General features: G+C 46.9%; 1 protein-coding gene across 3 annotated transcripts in view; it reads right to left on the bottom strand.

The window, feature by feature from the left end:
- Positions 1-4377: 4377 nt before the first annotated feature.
- LOC132805844 (activin receptor type-1B-like) overlaps positions 4378-22926 on the bottom strand; it is a 62396-nt gene continuing 43847 nt past the window's right edge. For all 3 annotated transcript variants that reach the window (XM_060821153.1, XM_060821152.1, XM_060821151.1), the window contains 7 exons: positions 19255-19503; positions 18186-18416; positions 17124-17291; positions 13007-13163; positions 9461-9585; positions 6337-6467; positions 4378-4675 (listed from right to left, as the gene is read on the bottom strand). In XM_060821153.1, coding sequence (XP_060677136.1) covers positions 4550-4675; positions 6337-6467; positions 9461-9585; positions 13007-13163; positions 17124-17291; positions 18186-18416; positions 19255-19503 — 1187 coding nt within the window. In that variant the 3' untranslated portion in view covers positions 4378-4549. The remainder of the gene's footprint in view (positions 4676-6336; positions 6468-9460; positions 9586-13006; positions 13164-17123; positions 17292-18185; positions 18417-19254; positions 19504-22926) is intronic.

Raw genomic sequence — 22926 nt, forward strand, 5'->3', positions numbered from 1 at the left:
CTTATCTTTATTCTTTCAATATGTACACACATAATCTGATCACAAAACAGTGAAGAATGCAATACATCAGTTAAAACACACTCCAGTTAGTTCGAATATAGTGAGATAGGCCGAAACCTTGTTGGATTTGGTAAATGGACGACCAACCGCCTCACTAACCGAGCCGGTTTCAAATCAACAGAAGTTAAACAAAGTTTGACGAGAGCAGCACTGACTGGAGATGTGACTGCCGACGCTGAGGCAGGAATCTGAAACAAGCTCAAACACCGAAATGGAACCTGAGCCCATAATCTCAGCAGCGCCAGAGGGACTACTGCTTTTCAGTCAAAGTGTTTGAGCAGACTGGGACCCTCACTCCCAGCTGAATGCAAGCATCATCCTGTTTGGAGAACACATGCAAGAGAGCACCCCCTGGTGGTGTGCAAGTTTTGGGAGGGGGGGAAAAAGGGAAGAGAAAGCACACTGAAAAATCCCTCAACAACTCCACTCGAGCAGTCCGCCATCACATTGCTGTGTGGGGAAATGTGGCAGCCCATTGGCAATGTTACAACAGTGGCAATACTTCTAAAAAGGTCCTCTATTTGTAACCTTGGCGCAAACCAAACTATTTTTTTTTTACAACCATGGAGATGACCAGCCCTCCTTTTCTGGTGTGCCACTTGCAGGCTGGTCATGGCACCACCAAGTCAGGTCTGGCCTGGTCAATGCCACCCAAGAGCTCAGACAAAAGTAGAATGACAAGAATGCTACAAGTGGACCAAAAAAGGTGAGCAAAAGGTGGAGGGGAGGCCAAGATTACTTTGACTAAAGACAAAAATCAAACTTGGGTATGAATCTCTCCCCTCCCCCCAAAGAACATTTTACCTGAAACCCAAGTTGCGCCTTTCAGCAAATTAACTTAACCTTTCCAATATGGCTTCTCTGGTTCCCAACATGCATTGTGGTGCAGCATGGCTACAGCCAATACTCAGAACAATCCTCCAGTCCATCCAGTGTTGCCTTGCCTCAAAAAAAAAGTTGGCAACTTGCTTTTGGAGGGGCACATGGCTTTTCCTCTGAAGGGCAGGAGCATTGAAAAATTTTGGGAGTGGATTTACCCCTCAGAGCAGCAAGGATGTCAAGTGTTGTGGTAACTGCCCCTTCGGAGTGTGCACGGGATGGCATGGAGGGAAGAAATTGCCCTTTTGAAAGCAGTACGTGCAGAAAACATCAAAACAAATTTCTCCCCACCCAAAATGGATGCCAGGCAGATGGTTAAATGCCATCTCCTCTACCCACCGATGACCTTTGCCAGCAAGATTTCGGCCAGTCAATCGTACAGTGGGCCCTTTTCATTTTTAAAATAAGGTCGTGCAGCATTTGCAGTCTTATTAGCAGCAAGAAACAGATTTACAAATATTGTCACCAGCCACAACAGCATAGAGCCCCCATACAAAAATATTCAAAATGTGAAGTGATTTGTTTATACAACAGCAGTAGTCTTAAATTTACCTAGCATGTCAAAGTCAAAATACAAGGTCTAAAATATCAAGTTTCACATCAGAACACTCGTAACATTTTCTATCTGCATACCGTGAGGTAATTTTTCTTTTTTTTTAAAAAAAAAGATGAGCAGAAATCAGTAGTTTGGAGTTAAATGAGTAACAGATTCCCACGTGCAGTACATGCCAATCAATTTTGGCATTCAGTGCCAATTCAAGTGGGCATTCAATGCCAGGACAGCTCACACCAGTTACGAGAGGCAAAAAGGCTAAAGAAAAAAAAAAGGGCACAGCTGCCATAGTAAGAGCATCTACCAACCTTTTTAAAATGGTACAGTCCCAACAGCACTGATCTTAATGCTGTGCCAAATCAGGGCCAAGATGAGAGGGTGACAAAAAAAAAAAACAGCCTTAATATAGCCCTGTTTCTACAGCTCACACATTGTTGCCTCAGTGTGATGAGATCAGTATTCAAGTAGCAGTATCCTCATCGTCCAGGAGATTGGTTTGGCAACCAGGCCTGACCAGTAAAACCTCAGTCAGACAGCAATGTCCATATGACGACAACACCTCTTCAAATTTTAAAGAGCAGGCCCCTCACTCAAAACAGTGCGCTGCTCAGACAATAAATCTTTTAATCCACAATTTAAAAGCAGTCAAAAAAAGTGACCAAAGCATCGTGCTTTCAAGATGGCCGACAACTGAAAATGCCCAGCGGTTGGAGAAGCCAGGCAAGTGCATTATTTTGCTCCCCCCAAAGCCAAGTTACGATTCACTTCATAAATAATGCAATCTGTAGCACATCAAATCAGGTTTAAGTTTCAATCCCTGGCCTGCACAGGTAGTGTCTCATGAGCTTTCGTAAAAACAAAAACGACGTATGGAGAGATTGAAATCCGTGATCTTTGCCCTCACTGAGGATGTGTTGCCCACCCTCCCACCTCAACCTGAAATGGTGCCAAGAGCTCAATCAACTACCCCTTGTGCCCAAAGCCAACTGCCTCATGCCAGCAGCAAAGCTGACTACGCAGGTCCTTTACTCTCATGTGGCATTAAATTTGGAGCAATCCCAAAGGCTCACTTCAAAAAAAACATTGCTCATTTAAACACAGCCAGCTCAAAAATAAAACAAATTGCTAAAGAATGTCATTTGGCCAGTTGCAAAACAAAAACTGGCTTGGTGACAAGTGAAAGAGGAATGGGTGGTGGGGGAACAGAGGAAGACGGGGGGAAAAAAAACAATCAAGATAAAACATACTGACATTCCTTTCTCAAGAAAGTCAGTGAAGGCCCAAGGTGCCGTGCAGTGTGCTTCGAGAAGTCTGTCCATCAGTTTTCATAAATACACAGCCACCAGAGGGCAGTGCTGAGCTGTTTTGTACTTGAACACAGGAGGTTCCTAGTACAAAGGCTCTCATACCTTAGTCCTAGCAATGCCATCCTTCCTGTGGGATCTCCTAGGCTGCTGGTCTCAATAAAAGGAGTCCATTGGAACAAAGCCCCAAATGGGGACTACCTATTTCGGCCATGACCAGCAAACCCCTCAGAGGTTAGGGCCCGACGTTTGTCCTAAATAATTCAGCCTGGGCTATTTCTGGGCATATTTGAAAGCTGCCCCCTAAAGATACTGTAATTGGGGAGTGGGGGGAAGAAATGAGACTAAAATTAAGTCAACACCTTCACCACAGTTCAAGAATTCAATACCTCAAAATGGGCCCACTTCATGTCCAGGGAAAAAAAAAGAAACAGTGGAGGTCAAAATGGTGGCCATCTTGCCTCACCCATTTTCCTGCTGGCCACTTTGCTATTCTGACATCTCCGTGAAAAACAACATTTTTTTTTAAAAAAAGCTAACGGACAAACTGCAGTGATGTTGCTGGGGTGGGGGAAATCTCCTAGGCTGCTTGTCTCAATAAAAAAAGTCTATTGGAACAAAAAGGCCCAAAAAGACAGACAGCAAATGGTGACCATAATGCAGGATAGTCACCACAAATGGTGACTCATGATACATCCTCTGAGCTGGATGGACAGTAGTGCAAATATCTCACACCAGAGCAACAGAAGGGGCCTTTGGTGTGGTGAAGGGCTCACATTTTAAAGCATTCCTGCGTTGTTTGAAAGAAATATAGTTAATTCAGCTCCACAACGATGTACTGTTGTCCACCCCCCCCCCCAAATCCTGGGAGGTTCCCCTTGAAAGCACCATAAGTGCAGTGGTAGCAGATTCTACCATCAGGAACCATCGAATGGTTAACACCCATTTGAAAAGGATGTATCATGAGGGATACACTCAGGTCAGTCAGGCTACACTGAAGATGAAAAGATGTAGTTTCCCCCTCTCCGATACGTCAACTTGTCTCATGCAATAATCAGAAAACCTGTTTCTTAACATGAAGGATCAGAGAACACACCTCAATAAAATCGCTTCTCCTGTTCCTTCTACCCGACTATTTAAAATTCTTTCATACAACAATAAAAAACAACTGAGGACAATCTTCTCCACTTCTAATGCAGACCTTTTAAAAAAAAAACAAAGGCAGTAAAAACAACCAAAAAAATCCCTAAAACAAAATTTAAAAAAAGAGATATCACAACTCAAGGGGTTGGGGGTGGGGTTGGTTAAGGAACACATTGCAATTTCAAAACAAGTCAAATATAGTCATTGTTTGTTGAAAAACAAACACGCAGCTACCAATTCTTAAAAATCACAAGCAGTTCCAAACTTCACTGTTGCCAGGAAGCCATCTTGTCCATTCCAAATTATGGAAAGTGGTAATTTGCTGTTAAAATTATCCATAATACTTACTGTAGTCACACTTTGCTTCTGCTTGCCTCAAAATTCATGCCCCCCCCCCCCCCCAACCACCCTGTTGCATTCCCTCCCGACACCCCTCCCTCTTTACCCCAAATACAACAGTCAACACGTCTGCAGGATTGGCTCTTTGTGTACTGAGGTAGACGTTGCTCTGCAGCTAAAGTGGCAGGTGGTGTAGGTTTGCGTCCACAATGCCATGCTTCCCTGCTTCGTTCAGACACATTTTCTCTTGCTCTCCCCCCACTCGCCTTACTTAGATCTTCACATCCTCTTGAATGCTTAGCTGCGACAATGCTTTCTTGATGCGGAGAGCTGTCAACCTGGCAGCCCCATTGGCGTACCAACACTCCCGCATGATCTTGGTCATGACGCGTAATGCCTGGCGGGCAGAGAGACACACGTGAATAATAACCGTGCCTCACCTATGAGGCCAGAGGTGACCCTCCCGCTCCCTCAACCTCAGAGGGCCCGCCATATATATCTTTCCTCAAGGCCTGGGAAATAGCCTAGATTCCCCAAGCAGTACAACATTAAACTTCTGAAGGACAGGTCAATGGGGGTGGGGGAAAACAGAGTGTAAAGGAGTCACAGGAGCTCTTCCTGCTCTTTGTGACGATGGCTGGAGGATAAATATCAGGTAGGACACTGGGGAAACTTCCCTGCTTCTCTTTGAAATAATGCCACAGGTACCTTTCACATACACGGGGGGGGGGGGGGGGGCAGGCAGACAGAAGACAACGCTAACCATGATGCTTATGTGCACACTGAAGACAGCACAACTTTGTGTGCTTCTAATGTGGGCATCGCTGACTCCACCAGAATCTATTGCCCCATCCCTCAGGGCAGTTATGAGTCAGCCACGTTGGCTGTGGGTCTGGAGTCACGTGTAGGCCAGACCAGGTAAAGATGGCAGCTTCCTTCCCTGAAGGACATTAGTGAACCCAGATGGGTTTTTCCAACAACGGATTTGTCGTCATTAGACTGAGAATTCCACATTTTCAGTGAATTCAAACTCCACTAAAAAGGATTTAAACCCAGATCCCCAGAACGTGACCTGGGTCAGTGGATTAATGGCCTAGTGATAATACCACTAGGCCATCACCTCCACGATTACTGCATTCTTGTCCAAAGAGCCACTCAGGAGGCACCGTCCTGTTGCTGTGAGGCAGTAATTCCTGCCTCGTCAGTCAATGGCACTTGGCCCTCCAGGCTATGTAAAGGAATACCCACAGCTCCCTCCCAGCAGCTAAAGCCTTTAGGGGGCAGCACAACTTTCTTAATGAAAGAAAAAAAAGGTTAGGTGGGGTGGGGGCACAGTCATTCCTCGGGGCATTCTCCCTTGTAGAGTCCACTTGCCAACCTCACTTCCCATTCTGCTATCAATTGCTGTTCCCTTTAACGATTTGGTATGCTTTCATTTTGGCGCTCGACAGAATCGCAAGAGCTTCGGCAGCCTGTCTCACTCATCAGTGATATCGAAGCTCTGTACCACCACAACTAAGAGGATCAGTTGCTAATTCTAAAAATTGCAGAGAGATAAATTTTTGTTAATCGAAGAAAGGTCTTCAAAAGGGATACAGGCCAAAGGCAGGCATCATTGAATTCAGTGTGGAAACAGGCCATTCGGCCCATCAAGTCCACACCAATCCTCCAAAGAGCATCCCACCCAGACCCATCCCATTCCATTCCCTGTAACTCTGCACTTCCCATGGCCAATCCACCCTAACCTGCACATCCCTGGGCACTATGGGACAATTTAGCATGGCCAATCCACCCTAACCTGCACATCTTTGGACTGTGGGAGGAAACCCACACGGACACGAGGAGAAATGTGCAAACTCCACACAGACAGACACAGTCACCAGAGGTTGGGATCGAACCTGGGGCCCTGGTGCTGAGAGGCAGCAGTGCTAACCACTGAGCCATCCTGATGGAGGTCTATGGAGTTAAGTTACAGATCATCCATGATCTCATTGAATGGCAGAACAGGCTCGAGGGGGAAGGGCCTACTCCTGAGCTTACATTCAATTCCACACTTACCTCATTAGTATGCCAAATAGTGGGAACATTTGGCCTCAGGTTCTGTTCACAAACGACCTTCCTCATTTCCTCTATGGAGGGGTCAGAGGGCACGAGGTCAAAGTACGGCAGCTGATAATCCTCATGGATTCCTAGGAGTAAATGTTAAAACATCCTGTCAGGAAATCCAAGATGGCGGCGACTCAGCAAGTCTGAATCTACAGAGCCCTTCCCAAAACCTGGGTAAAGTGGGTTACCTGCCCCCACCACACTTGCCAAACCACCCAAAAAATTTCTTTAATCTTAATTAGCTGCTGAATATTATATTTAAATAGTCTAATCCTGAGTGGATAATGAGTAAATCAAAGGGACCCCGCAGCTCTCAGAAAACAAAGACCCCTCCCCCACCCTCCTCTCCTCCGGCTGCAGCTGATGTAAAAACAGGCCTTATAGAGATGATTGCCAGGCTGGAATTGACACTCGTCAATTTCATCGCAGAATCCCGACAGAGATGGAATGCATTCGAAGAAAAGCTGCAGAAACAGAATCAAACCATGGAGGAGCTGCAGGGCCGAGTGGAGGGGGCGGAGCTAAAGGCCATGACCTCCGAGGCTGCAGCTCAAACAGCTGCAGAACAGGTGAGAGCTCTGGAGCAGAGAGTCCGGGCCTTTGAAATTTACATGGATGATATTGACAACAGAAATCGGAGAAAAAATATTCGGTTGCTGGGCCTTCAAGAGCAAGAAGGGAAAGAACAGTTAGCAGTATTTCTGGAGCGATGGCTGCCCCAGCTTTTAAACCTGGGGGCTGAAACTGACCGGGTAAGGGTGGAGTGGGCCTACCGGGTCGCAGTACGCGGATCTGGCCCAAACCAGCGCCCACGCCCGGTCCTGTTCCGGCTGCAGAGTTATAGGGAGAGGCAGATACTCCTGGATGCCTCCAGAAAGCTTGGAAAGGATCCTAAAGCTATGATTCATGAAGGATCCAAGATTATGTTATTTCAGGACTTCTCCCCGGCTTTGGCACGAAGGAGGAAGGCGTTTGATGAGGTGAAGAAATGTCTAAGGGACTTAGATATTCAATCCACCTTACGCTACACAGCGACGTTATGCTTTACCCACAAAGGATCCGAGTATAATTTTAGATCATCGGAAGAGGCCAAGAAACTTTTAGACTCGGTTAAATAAATCGTAAGAGACAATTTATGTTGGCTTGCCTCTCCCACACTCCGTGGGGAGAAATGGATACTTTATTCTACTTTACTTTTGCCTCTGGGAGCGGGGTTGTCTTCCTTGCTATGTTATTATACTTAACTGTAATCTGTTGGAGTTGTAATGTTATAGTTATGTGTGTTTGTACGTGGCATTGATGCTATTAGATATACTCAGGTATGGGTGGGGAGGGGTGGGAGTGCGGCGCTCACTGTTAACTCTAGCTCGGTATTGTATCTAAATCCTATTAAGGAGCGCCCGGGTCAGGGTGGGACACTGTTTGGGAGAGGATATGGTGGAACGTTGGAAAGGTAGTAAGGCCCCCTGAGAACAAGGGGGAAGATCTCCATTCAAACATGTTTAAATTTTTTTTTTTGTTTGTTCTTATTGTTTGGAAATAGCTTCCTTTTTATCATACTGGTATGAGTGTATTAGAGAACATTTTCTCTTATTTGAAGGATGTAAGCGACTCAACTATACACTCTGGATGATTGTGGATTAGTTGAATTTTGATGATTATATATTTAAGATCTATTTTTATATTAATGTTTGTGCTTGAAAATTCTGCTTATTTTTGTAAATTTGTCAAAATGTTAAATTCCCAATAAAAATATCTATTAAAAAAAACATCCTGTCAAACTCAATGCTCTCTATTTTCCAATAGGTCACTACCTTAATAGAATTTGAAAGAATTAACAAAAAGAAAAAAGAGAACTTATAAGCACTAACTTTCTGCCAAGGAACCTAAACAAGGTCGATTTTTGCCAGCAAGGGCAACAAAGCCCCAGTCAGCCATCAAAATTTGGAAAAATGCCACCTCGGCAACAGAGAGCACGTTGACATCTTCAGTGAAGGAAGAAAGCACGCACCAAGACAGAAAATGGCCACCTTTGCAGCCATCATGGTGCCCATCTATTCCATCCCCCAGCTCGGGTCGCCAACTCTGGTTGGCCAGATTGCCGGAGGTTTGCTCACATGACTAGCCACCTCAGACCACCTTGACCTGTAGTTGATCCACCTCCTCGACTATCTGCCTCCCAGGAGGTGAACCTAATCAGATTAAATCACGCCCGTCCCACCATCTCAACAACCCCAATCCCTGCACTGAATGTAAGGGCATCCCTATATGAAAACAGATTTATAAATGGATAGAGGTCAAGGTCTTTTCCCCAGGGTACTGGAGTCTAAAATGAGAGGACACAGGTGTACGGTGGTGGGGGGGGGGGGATTTTAAAAAGGGTGCTAAGGAGCAACTTTTTCACGCAGAGGGTGGTACGTGTATGGAATGAGCTGCCAGAGGAAGTGGTGGAGGCTGGTACAATCACAATATTTAAAAACGGATCTGGATGGGTACATGAATAGGAAGGGTTGAGAGGGATATGGGCCGGGTGCTGGCAAATGGGACTGGATTAGGTTAGGATCTCGGGTATGGACAGGTTGGATCAAAGGGTCCGTTTTTGCGCTGTGCGTGACTATTTTTTTTTAAAAAAAGTCTTTTCAACGTCCCAATAAGTTTTACTCCTGAATATCCACTCCCAGCAACATCTGGAGGTTAATCTCCAATCCCCAAAGGGTTGGCAACTTCATGACAGCCAGAAACACCAGTATGAAGGCAGGAACGAGGGGAAAAAGGTGAAAAACAAAGGAACCACTCGCTGCTCAGATAGAATCGTGCTCCAGTAAAAAGGGGATAAAAGGGTTACTGAACAGAGGTGGGGAGATACAGATTAGCTGTGATCCAATAAAAGGACAGGACAGACAGGAGACAACTTTTCTTGTGCTTCAAGTGAAAATTTGGGCCAGAATACTTGATTTACATTGAAAAAAGCCGCAACAGCGTGAGGCCAAGAGCTCATGGCACAGATACCAGAGCACCCAGTGGGGCTGGGCACACACTGTGTAGAGGAACAAAAGGTCTGGTAGAAGCTCCGTACCTCCGGCAGAGCATCTTCGAGCAATCTCCCAATACACCAGCCCCAGGGCGTAAATGTCGGCGCACTTGAAGGAATCGAAGTGTTGCATATTGATCGTCTCGTCCAGTACCTCAGGGGCCATGTAGCTTCAAAAAAGAAAAAAAAAAGAGACAGACTTTTTAAAAAAGGGAACAGAAAGAGATTAAAAAGAGAGACCAACAAAAAAAAAAGGCTAACGTCAAGCTAAAACAGTTTGGTCTTTCTGATGGAGAATACCCTTGACCAAGTTTGGAACTGGGCTCCAACATTGGTGCTCACCTGCACGTCGACACATCCTCTCCACATCAGACCGTAAGAACTAGGCCATTCAGCCCATTCAGTCTGCTCGCCAGTCGATGGCTGCTATGTTTCTCAACCCCATTCTCCCGCCTTCTCCTTGTAATCCTTGATCCCCTTACTAATCAAGGACCTATCCATCTCCGTCTTAAAGACGCTCAATGACTTGGCCTCCACAGCCCTCTGAAGCAGAGTTCCACAGATTCACTGCCCTCTGGCTGATGAAATTCCATCTCATCTCAAAGTTAAAAATCACACAACACTAGGTTATAGTCCAACAGATTTATTTGGAAGTACAAACCTTTGCTGCTACTGAAAGCTAGTTCTTCCAATGCTCCAAAGACTTGTTATGACATCAGGTTATAGTCCGATTGTTAAATTCTGTCCACCCCCTCCACATAATGACACCTCATCTCAGTTCTGAAGGGTCATCACTTCGGAGGCTGTTCCCTTAGGTCCTAGTCTCCAGTGGAAATGGCATTGCCATGTCTGCTCTATCTAGGCCTCTCAGTATTCTGTAGGTTTCAATCAGATTCCCCCTCATCCTTCTAACTCGAAATACAGACCCAGAGTCCTCAACCCCTCCTCATATGACAAACCCTTCAACCCCAGAAGGACCCTTCTGGACCCCCACCCCCCTTCCAAGGCCAGCACATCCTTCCTTAGATACAGGGTCCAAAACTGCTCACAATATTCCAAATGCAGTCTGACCAGTGCTTATACAACCTCGACAGTCCATCCCTGCTCTTGCATTCTAGCCGAAAATGACTTCATTCCCCTACGCTCTCGGATTAACGAGTTCAACACTCGGCGAGACAGCAAACAATTCTTCCGCCGCCTCCAGCAACACATTTTCAGCTCTGATCTCCAGCATCTGCAGTCCTCACTTTCTCCTTGTATTCTAGCCCCCTCAACGAATGCTAACATTGCATTTGCCTTCCTAACTACCAGCTGATCCTGCACATTAACCGGAAGACAATCCTGTACTATGGTTCCCAAATCCCTTTGTGCTTCACATTTCCAAAGTCGTTCCCTATTTAGGAAACACTCTACATCTCTATTTGTCCTAGCTGTTATGAAGGGGTCGTTGTGTAGTGTACTGTACCTTTGAGAGAGATAGTGAAAGCTGACTGAAAGCAATGCGCTGACCAATTTCAAAATGTAACATTTGGTTGTGAAACAATAGCTGGAGTTGTGTTGCCATGGTACACAAATTTGAATTCGGCCAGTTTAAATTATGCCCCAAGATACCAAAAACCAATCGAATTTGAATTTTACTGCTTTGATGACATCAAACTAATGAGACTGTCTGATGTTTCGGGGTATATAAAATCAGGTATTTTGAACAGCTGGGGAGAAGAGCAGCCAAGCACCAGACTGCCAGCAGAATAGCTCTCTGAAAAGGTATCTGTCCATAAGGAAAAAAAAAAGTCTGCAGCAGAAGACAACCAAAGATGACCCAGAGGAAAATCTACAAAGAAATATCAGCAAAGCTGGCTGGTTTCGAAACGTGATTTTTTTTTTTGTAAATCTTAATTGAGTTTTTTTTTAAAAAACTCAGACTAGTATTGTAGAGTGGGAGGTAAAAGATAGGTTTAAAAAGAAAGCAGTTATAAATAGTTGTTGCCTAATGTCTTCTTTTGGACTTGAAGAATAAAATTGTTAATTCTTTTCTCTAAACTGTGATATCCAGCATAGTTTTTTGACACTCAATTTAACAGATTACAATGCAAGGTGAGCTTGCGTGTGCATCTGGTTTAAAATTAGCACAGGGATTAACCCCATGTCATAACACCCTTTCCCACACTGTATTCCATCTGCCACATCTTTGCCCACTCTCCTAGTCTTTGTGCAGCCTCCCAGCTTCCTCCACACAACCAATCCCTTTAGCTTCGTCTGCAAACTTAGCAGCCACATCCTCCGTTGCTTCACCCAGATGGTTAAATATAAAACGTAAATAGCTGTGGTCTCAACACTGACCCTTGGGGAACTCCACCAGTCACTGGCTGCCATTCTGAAGAAAACAAACCCTTTCATTCCCACTCTCTGCCTTCTCCCAGTCATCTAGCCTATCAAAATCATCCTAATCTTCATCGCTCCAGTCACCCCTCATTGGGGTGTGGAGTCTTTTCTGGTTGGCAGAATGGTTATTCCAGTAAGTTATTCTTACACCTCCACCAGTGGTCTGTTCCTTGGATGCGGTTATCAGGGCAGCAAACATGGCATTCTTGGCATGAGGGACTGGACTTCCCTGTGAAATGTCTGGCAAGATTCAACCACTTTGGGGGGGGGGGGGGGGGGGGGGGGGTTGTTCCTGGTGTCACGTGTGGGCCAGGCCAGATAAGGATGGCAGATTCCTCTCCCCAGAAGGGCAGTACTCCGGCAACTACACGAAGGGAACTAGGAGTATGTGAGCGCAAGGTTTATTAACCTTACTAAATATAAAAAAAGATCCGCGACTAAAGTATGGTTTAGAAGAGAAAATCAGGGATATTACCAGATTCAAAAAAAAAAGGAGACATGGAACAGTTCCAGAAAAAGAAAAGCAACAAGCCTTAGAATTGGGAGCATTTTGGGATTCAGCAAAAGGCAAAACATTTGAACGAGAGAGGGAAAGAAAGTACAAGTAAAATTGCAGGAAACATAGTAACTATAAAAGCTTCTATAAGTAGATGTAGACGAAAGAACGAGCAAGGCTCAACATAGGTTCCTTACACAGTCGGAAGCGAGGGAAATTGTAAACAGGGAACGAAGAAATGCCAGAGGAATTGAACACAACTGGCTACAGAACAATCTAGTCCAAACGTTCGACACAAAATCCCACACTGAACAGGAGTTTTCATCTCTTAGATTCCAGACTGCATTCAAATGACTTTTTAAAAAAAGAAAAAAAAATAAATAAAATCGGTTGAAGTTTACTTTGTCCCCAACAGACAATCGATTTCAAACCCACAGCCTTCTCACCTTCCATCAGAACGAAAGGCCAGAGCCCAATGCGTGCAATGCAAAATCTCTTCACTCAGACAGCCCGGGTGGACTTCTCCATCACAGAAAGCAGTGGAGGCCAAAGCAGATTTTCAAAAGGAGTTAGATATTATTATTGGGGCTAAAGGGTTCAAAAGGATATGTGGGTAGGAAAGTGGGAACAGGGGATGGAGTCGGGCAATCTCCCATGGTGAATGGTGGAGCAAGTTCAAAATGGAGGCGGGAGGGAGGTGAAGGAGCTGGTACCGTTTTGTGCCCACTCTCTGATTGGGGGCAATGTCGATGGTGTCAGTCAGCGAGTCATGCCTGACGGCGAGGCCCAGGTCAGCAATGGCGCACGTGCCATTCTTCTTCACCAAAATGTTTTTGCTCTTCAGGTCTCGGTGGGCAATGCCAGGCTTGCCTGTAAGGACACAAGGTAAACATGGGATCTCACACATGGCAGAAAAAAAACACAATCAACACACTCCATGGGACCCAGCAGAAATAACTCTGCCCAGTGATTTCTTTTTCATATAAGATTTTTAAAAATGCATTATTCTCCAATGTTGCTGGGCATTTCCAATTATGTCTGTCTTTTTTTTCCCCAAAAGAAAATGCCTCAAGCCATTAAACACCCCTGAACATCCCTAGGAGCTTTTTTTTTAAAAACGATTAGATTACTTAGTGTGGAAACAGGCCCTTCGGCCCAACAAGCCCACACCGACCCGCTGAAGCGCAACCCACTCCCCTACATCCACCCCTTCACCTAACACTACAGACAATTTAGCGTGGCCAATTCACCTGACCTGCACATTTTTGGATTGTGGGAGGAAACCGGAGCACCCGGAGGAAATCCATGCAGACACGGGGAGAATGTGCAAACTCCACACAGTCAGTCGCCTGAGGCGGGAATTGAACCCGGGTCTCTAGCGCAGAGAGGCAGCAGTGCTAACCACTGCCGCCTAGAAAAGGTCTTGTGACAGTGGGTAGTGCCCCCACCTCGGAGCTAGAAGTTCAAGCTCTGCTCCAGGACTTGACGGACAAGGAAGGTGCATTTAGACACACAAAGCAGTGAAGGCCCCACATGTTCCAAAAAAGGGGGCAGTAAGAGTGGGAGATTATACCAGCTTAGCTACATTGGAGCCTCCAGGATCACTCTCCATTGCTCCAGACGGTAACCGACGTGCAGATAAACATTTGCGTAACCACAGCAGCTCAAGGCACCCCAGACAAACCATAACACGGATCCATCACACCCTTTGTCAACATGCCAAGGCATGCGCAACTTGCCCTGACATCTATCCTCTGCACCAATCCAAGTGTTGGCTCAAGGTGGCACCCTGTCTATTGCCATTGGCATTCCCTCGCAGGGGTCTCATTTGCCACTCGGGAGCTTTCAGTTTGTGGGCTCGGTGCGTACTCTTCCTGTTGCTTTCTCTCCATTGTGACAGGTCCTGTTGGTTGGATTGAGACAGAATCCCTGGCATGATACTGGGGAGGCCATATCTCAAGTGAATGGCACAGAATGTTGGAGCAAGTCGTGGAGCCCAAGCAGAAAAAACTTGTGCAAGCTGCGGATGGTAAAACTGTGGGAACTCCCCCCACGAGCGTGGCTCCATCACACGGTGGATTACAGATCCGAGACATCTGGATAACCAAAGACAGTTCGGGTGGGTGCTTTGTAGGGACCACCGACTGAATGGAATCAGTGGCTGCATCAGGAAACGTGGTTCCCACCCAGACCCATTTCCCTCTGACTAATGTACCTAACACTGTGGGCAATTTAGCATGGCTAATTCACCCCGACCTGCACATCTTTGGACTGTGGGAAGAAACCGGAACACCCAGAAGAAACCCACACAGACACGGGGAGAATGTCTGTGTGGAGTTGCACAGTCGCCAGAGGCTGGAATCGAACCTGGGACTCTGGTGCTGAGAGGCAGCAGTGCTAACCACTGTGCCACCCACAATTACCTGGACAGCCACGGTCTGTGTGAAATTTGCACGATCTCCCAGTGTCTGCGTAGGTTTCCTCCCACAGTCAATTTAGCATGCCCATTCAGGTGTTCAGGGACGTGCAGGCCAGATACGTTAGCCATGGGAAATGAAGGGTTACAGGGAAAAGATAGGGGATGGGGTCTGGGTGGGATACTCTTCGGAGGGTCAGTGCGGACCTGTTGGGCCGAGTGGCCTGTTTCCGCACTGTAGGGGTTCTGTGATATGCTGGTGAAGAGAATCCCACCAATGCTTGTGACCTTGTCACACCACAGCCACCATGTACTTGGCTAAAACACTAAGCACTTTCACTGGGCTGCAAGAGACAATTGCACACCCAATCCCAGACCGCCATTACCCAGGTTACAGCAAAACCATGACCCCAGAGAATTCAGGGGACCGACAAGGCGGCTTTCAGACAGGACCTCACGTGGCTTGGTGTAGAATAATAGGACAAGGGAGCTTGGTCATAGACGTACCGACAATGTGCATTTTGGCAATGCAATTTGGCTCTAACACGATTGGCGAATGGTTTTTTTTCCAAGAAAGGCACGAGCTATAATGAGGACAGTGCTGTTCAACGTTGGAAGAGCTTTAACACTAAGAACGCTATCGACATCATTGTGGAGACCTGGGGTGATGTCAGTAAGGCCTGCTTGAATGCAGTTTGGCAATAACTTCATGATTTTAAAAACTTTGAACCAGAGGAGCTTCCAGCAGACAACAGTATTGCTTTTGCAAAGCAAGTTGGAATTTAACTGATATTTTTGGTGTCCCAAACCCGGTTATTTCTATTGTGAGATTTTCTCGAACATGGAGGTCACACAAGAATGTAACTAACTACCACGTTACAGTGGAACAGACTGTAGTTTTTTTTTTACTTCAGTGGTGAAGCAATCACATTCTATCCTCCTGTACATCCCAAGGTACAAGAGTGGAAATCAGAGTGGTTTGAAAGCAAGGACAAGAGTTAGACAATTAGAGAGATGTGGCCCCAGACCCACAGCAACATGGCTGACCGACATGGACTCCCAGTCTGGCAACACATGGGCCAAACCAGGGCAAGGATGGCAGACTTCTCTCCCTCCACAGCAGTGAACCCAGATGGGGTTCTTCCAACAAGAAGAAAAAGAAAATCGCTAGTGGTCACCACCATCTGGCTTCAAAACAGATTTCAGAGTGGCATTTAAGTTCTGCCAGCTACCATGCTGGGCTTTGAACCAATGCCCCGATAGGGTCAGTATGGGTTTCACAGTGACAGAACTATTTGCGCCACTTTCAGGCAGAGACTCCGTGGAGTTGGTGTTTACACATCCACACAGCTCTAGGACAATGCTGGTTGGGGGGCCTGAATGATTAGCACAAACACAGGGTGCTACCATGAGCCTCCTCACAACCCACTTTCAACTTAACTCCATACCCCCTTTCGCACAGTGTTCAAGTCTAGCCTTCCCTCAAAATGTGATTTCCTATGCAAGTTCCCACATTTGTACTACCTCAAGGCAAAGCAGCTTGAGAGAGTGAATGCTTCCTGTTATGCAACTGCATTCCTGTGCAGGAGGGAGTGGTAGAGAATTTAATCCCTCGATTTGCAGAGGGCTTAAATCGGTGGCCAAAAAAGTTGCTCACCTGGCTCGCCTGTTAAGTCACACAGAATGGGGCTGGAATGGTTTCTACGCAGAGTGGCGCGGCCCTCTTCCTGTGCCCTCCCTCGGATCAAGGGCAGTTCAACGGGGTTTTTTTTGGGGAGAATTTACTTTCCGGCCTGCTGTCACCCTTTGCTGTCCAACGGGTAATCTGCGGAACCAAGGGAGCCAGCGGGAGAGAAGCAGCATTGAAAAAAGTGCCCACTTCCCTTACATCTCCAGGGGGAGTCGTGCCAACCTTCAGCTCGCTGTGATGCCACTGACCAGTCACCTGCTAACCATACTGAGCAAATCTCGGTCTCAAAACAGGGGGGCAAAATTTCAAGATGAGTGGGGACAAAAAAAAAAAAGAGATGCCAATTTGGTCTGACATAAGAAATTCTTTTACTCAGGCTGGAGAATCTTTCAAATTCTCTACCAGAGGGCTGAATCTTGGGGTTTGGTCAACAAAAAAAAAGGTAGTGATAGATTTGCTGCTGACCAGAGGCACACAGGGTTATGGGAATGCAGTGGTTAAGCACGTTCAGTCACAAGATAAAACAGATACAAGAAAGGGAGTGTTCCTTGCTTTTGATTGGATTTGGATTTATTATTGTCACATACGCCCAAGTACAATGAAGAGTTTTGCTTTGTATGCAGTACAGGCAGATCAGACCGAAGGTAGATCTCTCAAAGTGGGAGCTGCGATACAGCGCTAGCAATTTTTCCAAGTAGGAAAGGACACCACAATCTTGCCTTACCCTGAGTGCCCACAATCTCCATATGCAGGTGCGCCAACCCACTGACAGCAGAGAGCGCCAACTTGATCAGGCCTTCGACAGTGACTGTATACCTGTTCAGGTAGTCGAAGAGGGAACCGTGCTCATGGTAGTCAGACACCAACCACAGCTGAGTCCACGTCCCATTATCTAGGTTGCAAACACAGTTGGGGACAAAATGTTACAACGAAAGCAACACAACTTAAAAATAAAACTGACACAAGAAAGGGAGGGCTCTTTGTAGCAACTGAGGCAAAATGTTCCAATTCAGAACAACCACATTAAATCATAGGAGTGACAGCAAGGGAACAGTATTCCTGCTCCATACATCTCCCAGCCAAAATACTTCTCATCCTTTCTTCCTCCTGCATTGGGCCGTCAAAACACATTGACTAATCTGGTTTGGCCAGCAGGGTGTCAGATAGGTCCAAACCTCCTGAATTTTGACTCGCTGTCTCCGATGCCAAGGCCCCAGGCTCCAGAATTTTCTGAGGCCCTCACGCTGGAATGCCTTCCCTTTTAAAAAAAATTTCTCCGTTCTCCGTTTAAGACACCTCTAAAAGACACACTTATTGGACCACGATTTCAGTCACTCTTCCCAAATATGCTGGGATGTGGCACACTTTTAAATTCTGGTCAGGTAATCTTTCTTTTAGCAAAAGATTTTGCTGTTTTAGGGAGAGGCATGGGAACACCACAAGTCACCGTTTTTGTTTAAAACTTGCGTGCTTGCATGATAATGGAATCGCATTATGTCAAAATTTGTGGAGACATCAGTTGGATTCACGGAACAAAATGGAACTGGTCACATGACCCTGCTCCCCCACCCAACACTCCTCTGCCAAAATGGCAGCTTGAGAATATCCCAAAGACACTGAATGCCAGTTAGCACTTCAGACAGTGCCAGGGCAGTGGCAGTGCCCTGGATCTCAAGATCAGCTGCTCCGTTCCATTTGGGGTAGCAGTGTTACCCCTTTAGGAAGTTGACACTACACACATGATAGCCAGCCAGGAACACCAAGCCAAACAAAATGGCTGCCATACCTTTATTGTCTGCAGCGATGAATCCCAAAATATTTTCATGGCGTAACATGACAGTCTGGTAGATCTCTGCCTCCCTGAACCACGAGCGCTCTTCCCGGGAGGAGAAGATTTTGACGGCAATGTCTCCACCTCGCCATTTCCCACGCCACACTTCGCCAAAGCGACCTTTGCCGATTATTTCTTGGAGGACAATGGTCCTAGCGATGGTCCGGCGCACGAACAACGGCAAGCCTGCAGGGAGAACAAATCATTGCCAATCGATTCCCAGACCAAGTCTTGAAAGTTTGCTCAGCCACATGCTGCCATTTTGGCAGGCGGAGCTGCCAAAACACTCATGCAGCACCACACGGGGAGCTATTTGTGAAGGGTGCTGACAGTAACATGACAGAAGTCAACTCCGCAAGCACAAACTAGGCACAAGACGCAGATAATGTGACCTTTTCTCTCCCCCAGAGGAGGGAGGTGATGACGAATATGGAAAGAAGAACTGGAAATACCTCTCTAGCTCTTCTTCAAATTGGCACCAAGGGGGAATCTTGGATGTGAACCTCAGAAGTGCAAAGAATTGGGTTAATGCCCCAAACGACACCAATTCAGTCAGGCAACACGCCCTCAGGGAAAAAAAAAAGTCAGCTGGCTTTCCATATGCAGATCGCTGCCATGTGATTGCACACAGAGGGGAATGTGGGAGCACGTGCAGAACAGCAACGTCAACAGCCATGGTGGCTCTCAGAGCGCATCGTTGGAGACTCTGATCACAGAGTCAACACCTTCATGAGGGGGAAGAGAGCAGGCTAAGAGGGGCACGGGGGCTGTGGAGCAGTAACACACCACGTGGGAGTCTTCATGAACAGGGGTCTTGGGCCATGTTGAGGGGAGGGGAGGCAAGGTGGCAATCGCACCTCTGACATTCAGTCGGACACCAGAATGCCTTCATTCTGGGAGAAACACCAGTCAGAACAAAGGGGAGGGCGTGTGCGAGGGGGAAGTCATCGATCCAACACATTGTCCACCCACCAATATCACCCCCTCAGTTCACACAGCAACCCTAGCTAACCCTGAGCCCTACCAGATCCTGAGCCTGAAGTGGTCATATCGAACATGAGGTCCTTCAACGACTTCCCCTCAGAGACGTACATGTGGTCGCAGGACGGCTCCTCCATATCCAATTGGTTGCGGTCGTGGTAGGCTCGCTGGTGATGGTAGTGGCACAGGAAAACCGTCACCATCAACAGCACACACAGGAGAAACACTGGACCAGCAATCACTGCAGCTAACTCCACTGGGCCCCAGCCATCAAATGCATCATCTGTTGGACCTGGTGTTGGGGGTAAAAGACAATGAGAAAAGGCAGCAGTTAATTCGATCAAAATGGCCACGGTTACAAACATTTCAAAATGGCCACTCACACAGCTCTCTAAACTTAAAACAGGACATTGCTCCCACCGACGTGGAATTAAGTTGTAAAATATACATCGGGGGAACTCTTCAGTGTTTAGTCACAACCTAAGCCCTGGGAAAAATGATGCCAACCCCATCTTTCCATCGTGCCACTCACTGATGGCAACATGGGAGGCTTGCTGCCAGTTTCCTCAGTTTGGACTGTGGCACTGCCAAAAATCAACACAAAATGCTCACAGCCACCCGCCCCTTGCACGTCAAGACTAATACCAGGAGGTCTTGCCACCAGAAGGATGGAGAGAGAGATTGGAAAGCACCCGCCCAAACGATGGGTGCACAGGAACATGGCACTGACCTCATGTACTTACCCCTCAAACCCACGGTGTCACTTGATGTTCAAGAGGATAAAATAATGGTACAACAGCACATAGATGCCCCCCACCCAACAGCAAAGCTGTACAGTGTCAGTAAATACCCACAGTTAGAAGGTCAACAATGCCAAACACCACCCTTCTGAAGAATTGCAGGCTCCAACCATCATTGTAGGGTAGAAAAAGGAGAAAATTCCCTCAGCAAACCGGATTTGCCATTTGCGCACATGCAGCTCAAGCCCAGAGGCACCACAACAAAATGGCGGCTTCGGAGCAGTAGATCTGACTGAAGGAAATAGGGAGGTGGCGGCGGCACAGGGCGACTTGTGCCCCCACGCACCCCACCCCCGACTTCATCAACATCACTTATTTTGCCCGAAAGGTTTGCGCTGGTTGATTAGCTGGCAAACAGATTCCAATTGGTAAAAAAAAAGGTGCTGCCATGGAGAACACACTCATCGATGGCAATTGACAGTTAACAGTCACGCTTCGACGAACTTCGGGAGAGGCAAGGCACGAAGTAGCAAATGGCTGCCATTTATTTTGTGGAGTTGAAACAGGTGTAGTACACATCCACGTTCTCTATCTATGCAAAGAGTGGGCCCCTTGCATTCGGATAGGTAGCTTCTGGTGCATGCGCGAGCTGGACTAATATTGCAATATGGGTTGTCAGCAGAATGCTTTACGCACACAGGATTAGCCAGCAAATATTGTCCAATTGCAGAACACCATCTAAGGTTGGGTGCTTTGCAAGTGCAGATGGTTGGGTGCAGCCAGTACTGTTTATCTGGGATGCGCTGTTTGATGTGGGTCAGTCTAATTTGGGACAGACTGCCCACATAGCTGGCACTGAATTTCACACACGACACTCTGTGGCACTATCTTATTGGTGGCAAACCCCTCCTAACATTGCTGCTGCACAGTGTCATGCAGCCTTTCAGACTTTAAGCCCAGGGGTTTGGGGTGATATACAAGAAAACGATCAGATCAGGTTAACGGTTATCCAACAGATGGCTTTGATGCACCATATTTCAGTGCAAGGTTTACATTGTGAACAAAACATTTCAGGGCCTATTTACACCATCACCAATAGAGCCCATCTTATCCTACGTGGAACTGTAGGAATCTCAATCGACTAGTGAATGTTGGTTTGCACTCAACAGTAGGGGAGAACATCTGGCCAATTTTCTCAAGTAAAGACACATACACTAAAAAAATGTACATATTGTGCCAGTTTAAATTCAAGATGGGCAATAGACATTTCTTGGTTCCTTTCTCAAAATAATGCCCTGAGCAGCATCGACTTGCCTGATGAAAAACTTAACAGAGTGCGGCTGTTAACTGTCAATCAACAGCAATAGGGGCATTTTTTCATAGAAACACCTTGACCAGAGTCCAATCGGGAATTCCCATCCTCCTGCAGGAGGAATGTCAGCTTTCCCTTCAAATTGGTGTTCTTGCAATGGTCCTGACGAGTGGCAAGATGAAATGCTTTAATAAAGTCGGTCTTGTTTTCTCAATTCGCCTTCATTTAGCGCACGTCTCAGGAGGTTCCCTCCACAAATATTTCAGGGCCAATGTGCCACCTTGAAGTGCGCTTGCTGTTGGCACTAGGCAAACACTGCCACCATTTTGCGCACAACCTTCCCAAACAGAGGCAAGATTGAGAGACAGTTACACAAATCTTTCAGTCGTTGAGGGGGGGGGGGGGGGGGGGGGGGGGGGGGGGGGGGGGGGGGGGGGGAAAGAGACATATTTTTTAAAAAAACATATTGGCCAAGACAGCAGCTCACTGGTCTTTTCTTTTAAATAAAAAAGGATAATAATGCATAAATACCAACTTGACACAGGTCTAGCTAGGCCTCAATTAACTGTCTCAGAACAACAGGCGATTGGACAGAAATTTAGGAATGCCCATGTGCCAATACCACTCAAAGTTATAACAAACTTGGTTTTGAGGAGGATGTCTTTAAAGAGTGTTTTTAGATACACGTAGGACACCGCCTTCTTTAGAACCAGAGCAGGCTGGGTGTGGCTTGGTGTGCTTCAAACATTCCCTTGACTGCACAGTATATATTTGAGCTGAAAATGTGTTGCTGGTCAAAGCACAGCAGGCCAGGCAGCATCTCAGGAATAGAGAATTTGACGTTTCGAGCATAAGCCCTTCATCAGGAATGAGAGAGAGTAGCCAAGCAGGCTAAGATAAAAGGTAGGGAGGAGGGACTTGGGGGAGGGGCGATGGAGGTGGGATAGGTGGAAGGAGGTCAAGGTGAGGGTGATAGGCTGGAGTGGGGTGGGGGCGGAGAGGTCAGGAAGAAGATTGCAGGTTAGGAGGGCGGTGCTGAGTTGAGGGAACCGACTGAGACAAGGCGGGGGGAGGGGAAAATGAGGAAACTGGAGAAATCTGAATTCATACCTTGTGGTTGGAGGGTTCCCAGGCGGAAGATGAGGCGCTCCTCCTCCAGCCGTCGTGTTGTTATGTTCTGCCGGTGGAGGAGTCCAAGGACCTGCATGTCCTCGGTGGAGTGGGAGGGAGAGTTAAAGTGTTGAGCCACGGGGTGGTTGGGTTGGTTGGTCCGGGCGTCCCTGAGGTGTTCTCTGAAGCGTTCCGCAAGTAAGCGGCCTGTCTCACCAACATAGAGGAGGCCACATCGGGTGCAGCGGATGCAATAGATGGTGTGTGTGGAGGTACAGGTAAACGTCGAATTCTCTATTCCTGAGATGCTGCCTGGCCTGCTGTGCTTTGACCAGCAACACATTTTCAGCTGTGATCTCCAGCATCTGCAGACCTCATTTTTTACTACAGTATATATTTGACCCTGGCGTCAGTTGGCAGGACACCCCAGAGCAGCGACAAACTATAGCCCTGGTTTTGCAATCCAGTGCTTCGTGCTTAGGGGCTCTGGGTCATAAATTGAGCACCCCACTCAACATGCATAGCCCCAAACACCCCCAGCCCAAAATCAGGC

This window comes from Hemiscyllium ocellatum, chromosome X, assembly GCF_020745735.1.
Source record: "Hemiscyllium ocellatum isolate sHemOce1 chromosome X, sHemOce1.pat.X.cur, whole genome shotgun sequence".
Classification (NCBI taxonomy): Eukaryota; Metazoa; Chordata; class Chondrichthyes; order Orectolobiformes; family Hemiscylliidae; genus Hemiscyllium; species Hemiscyllium ocellatum.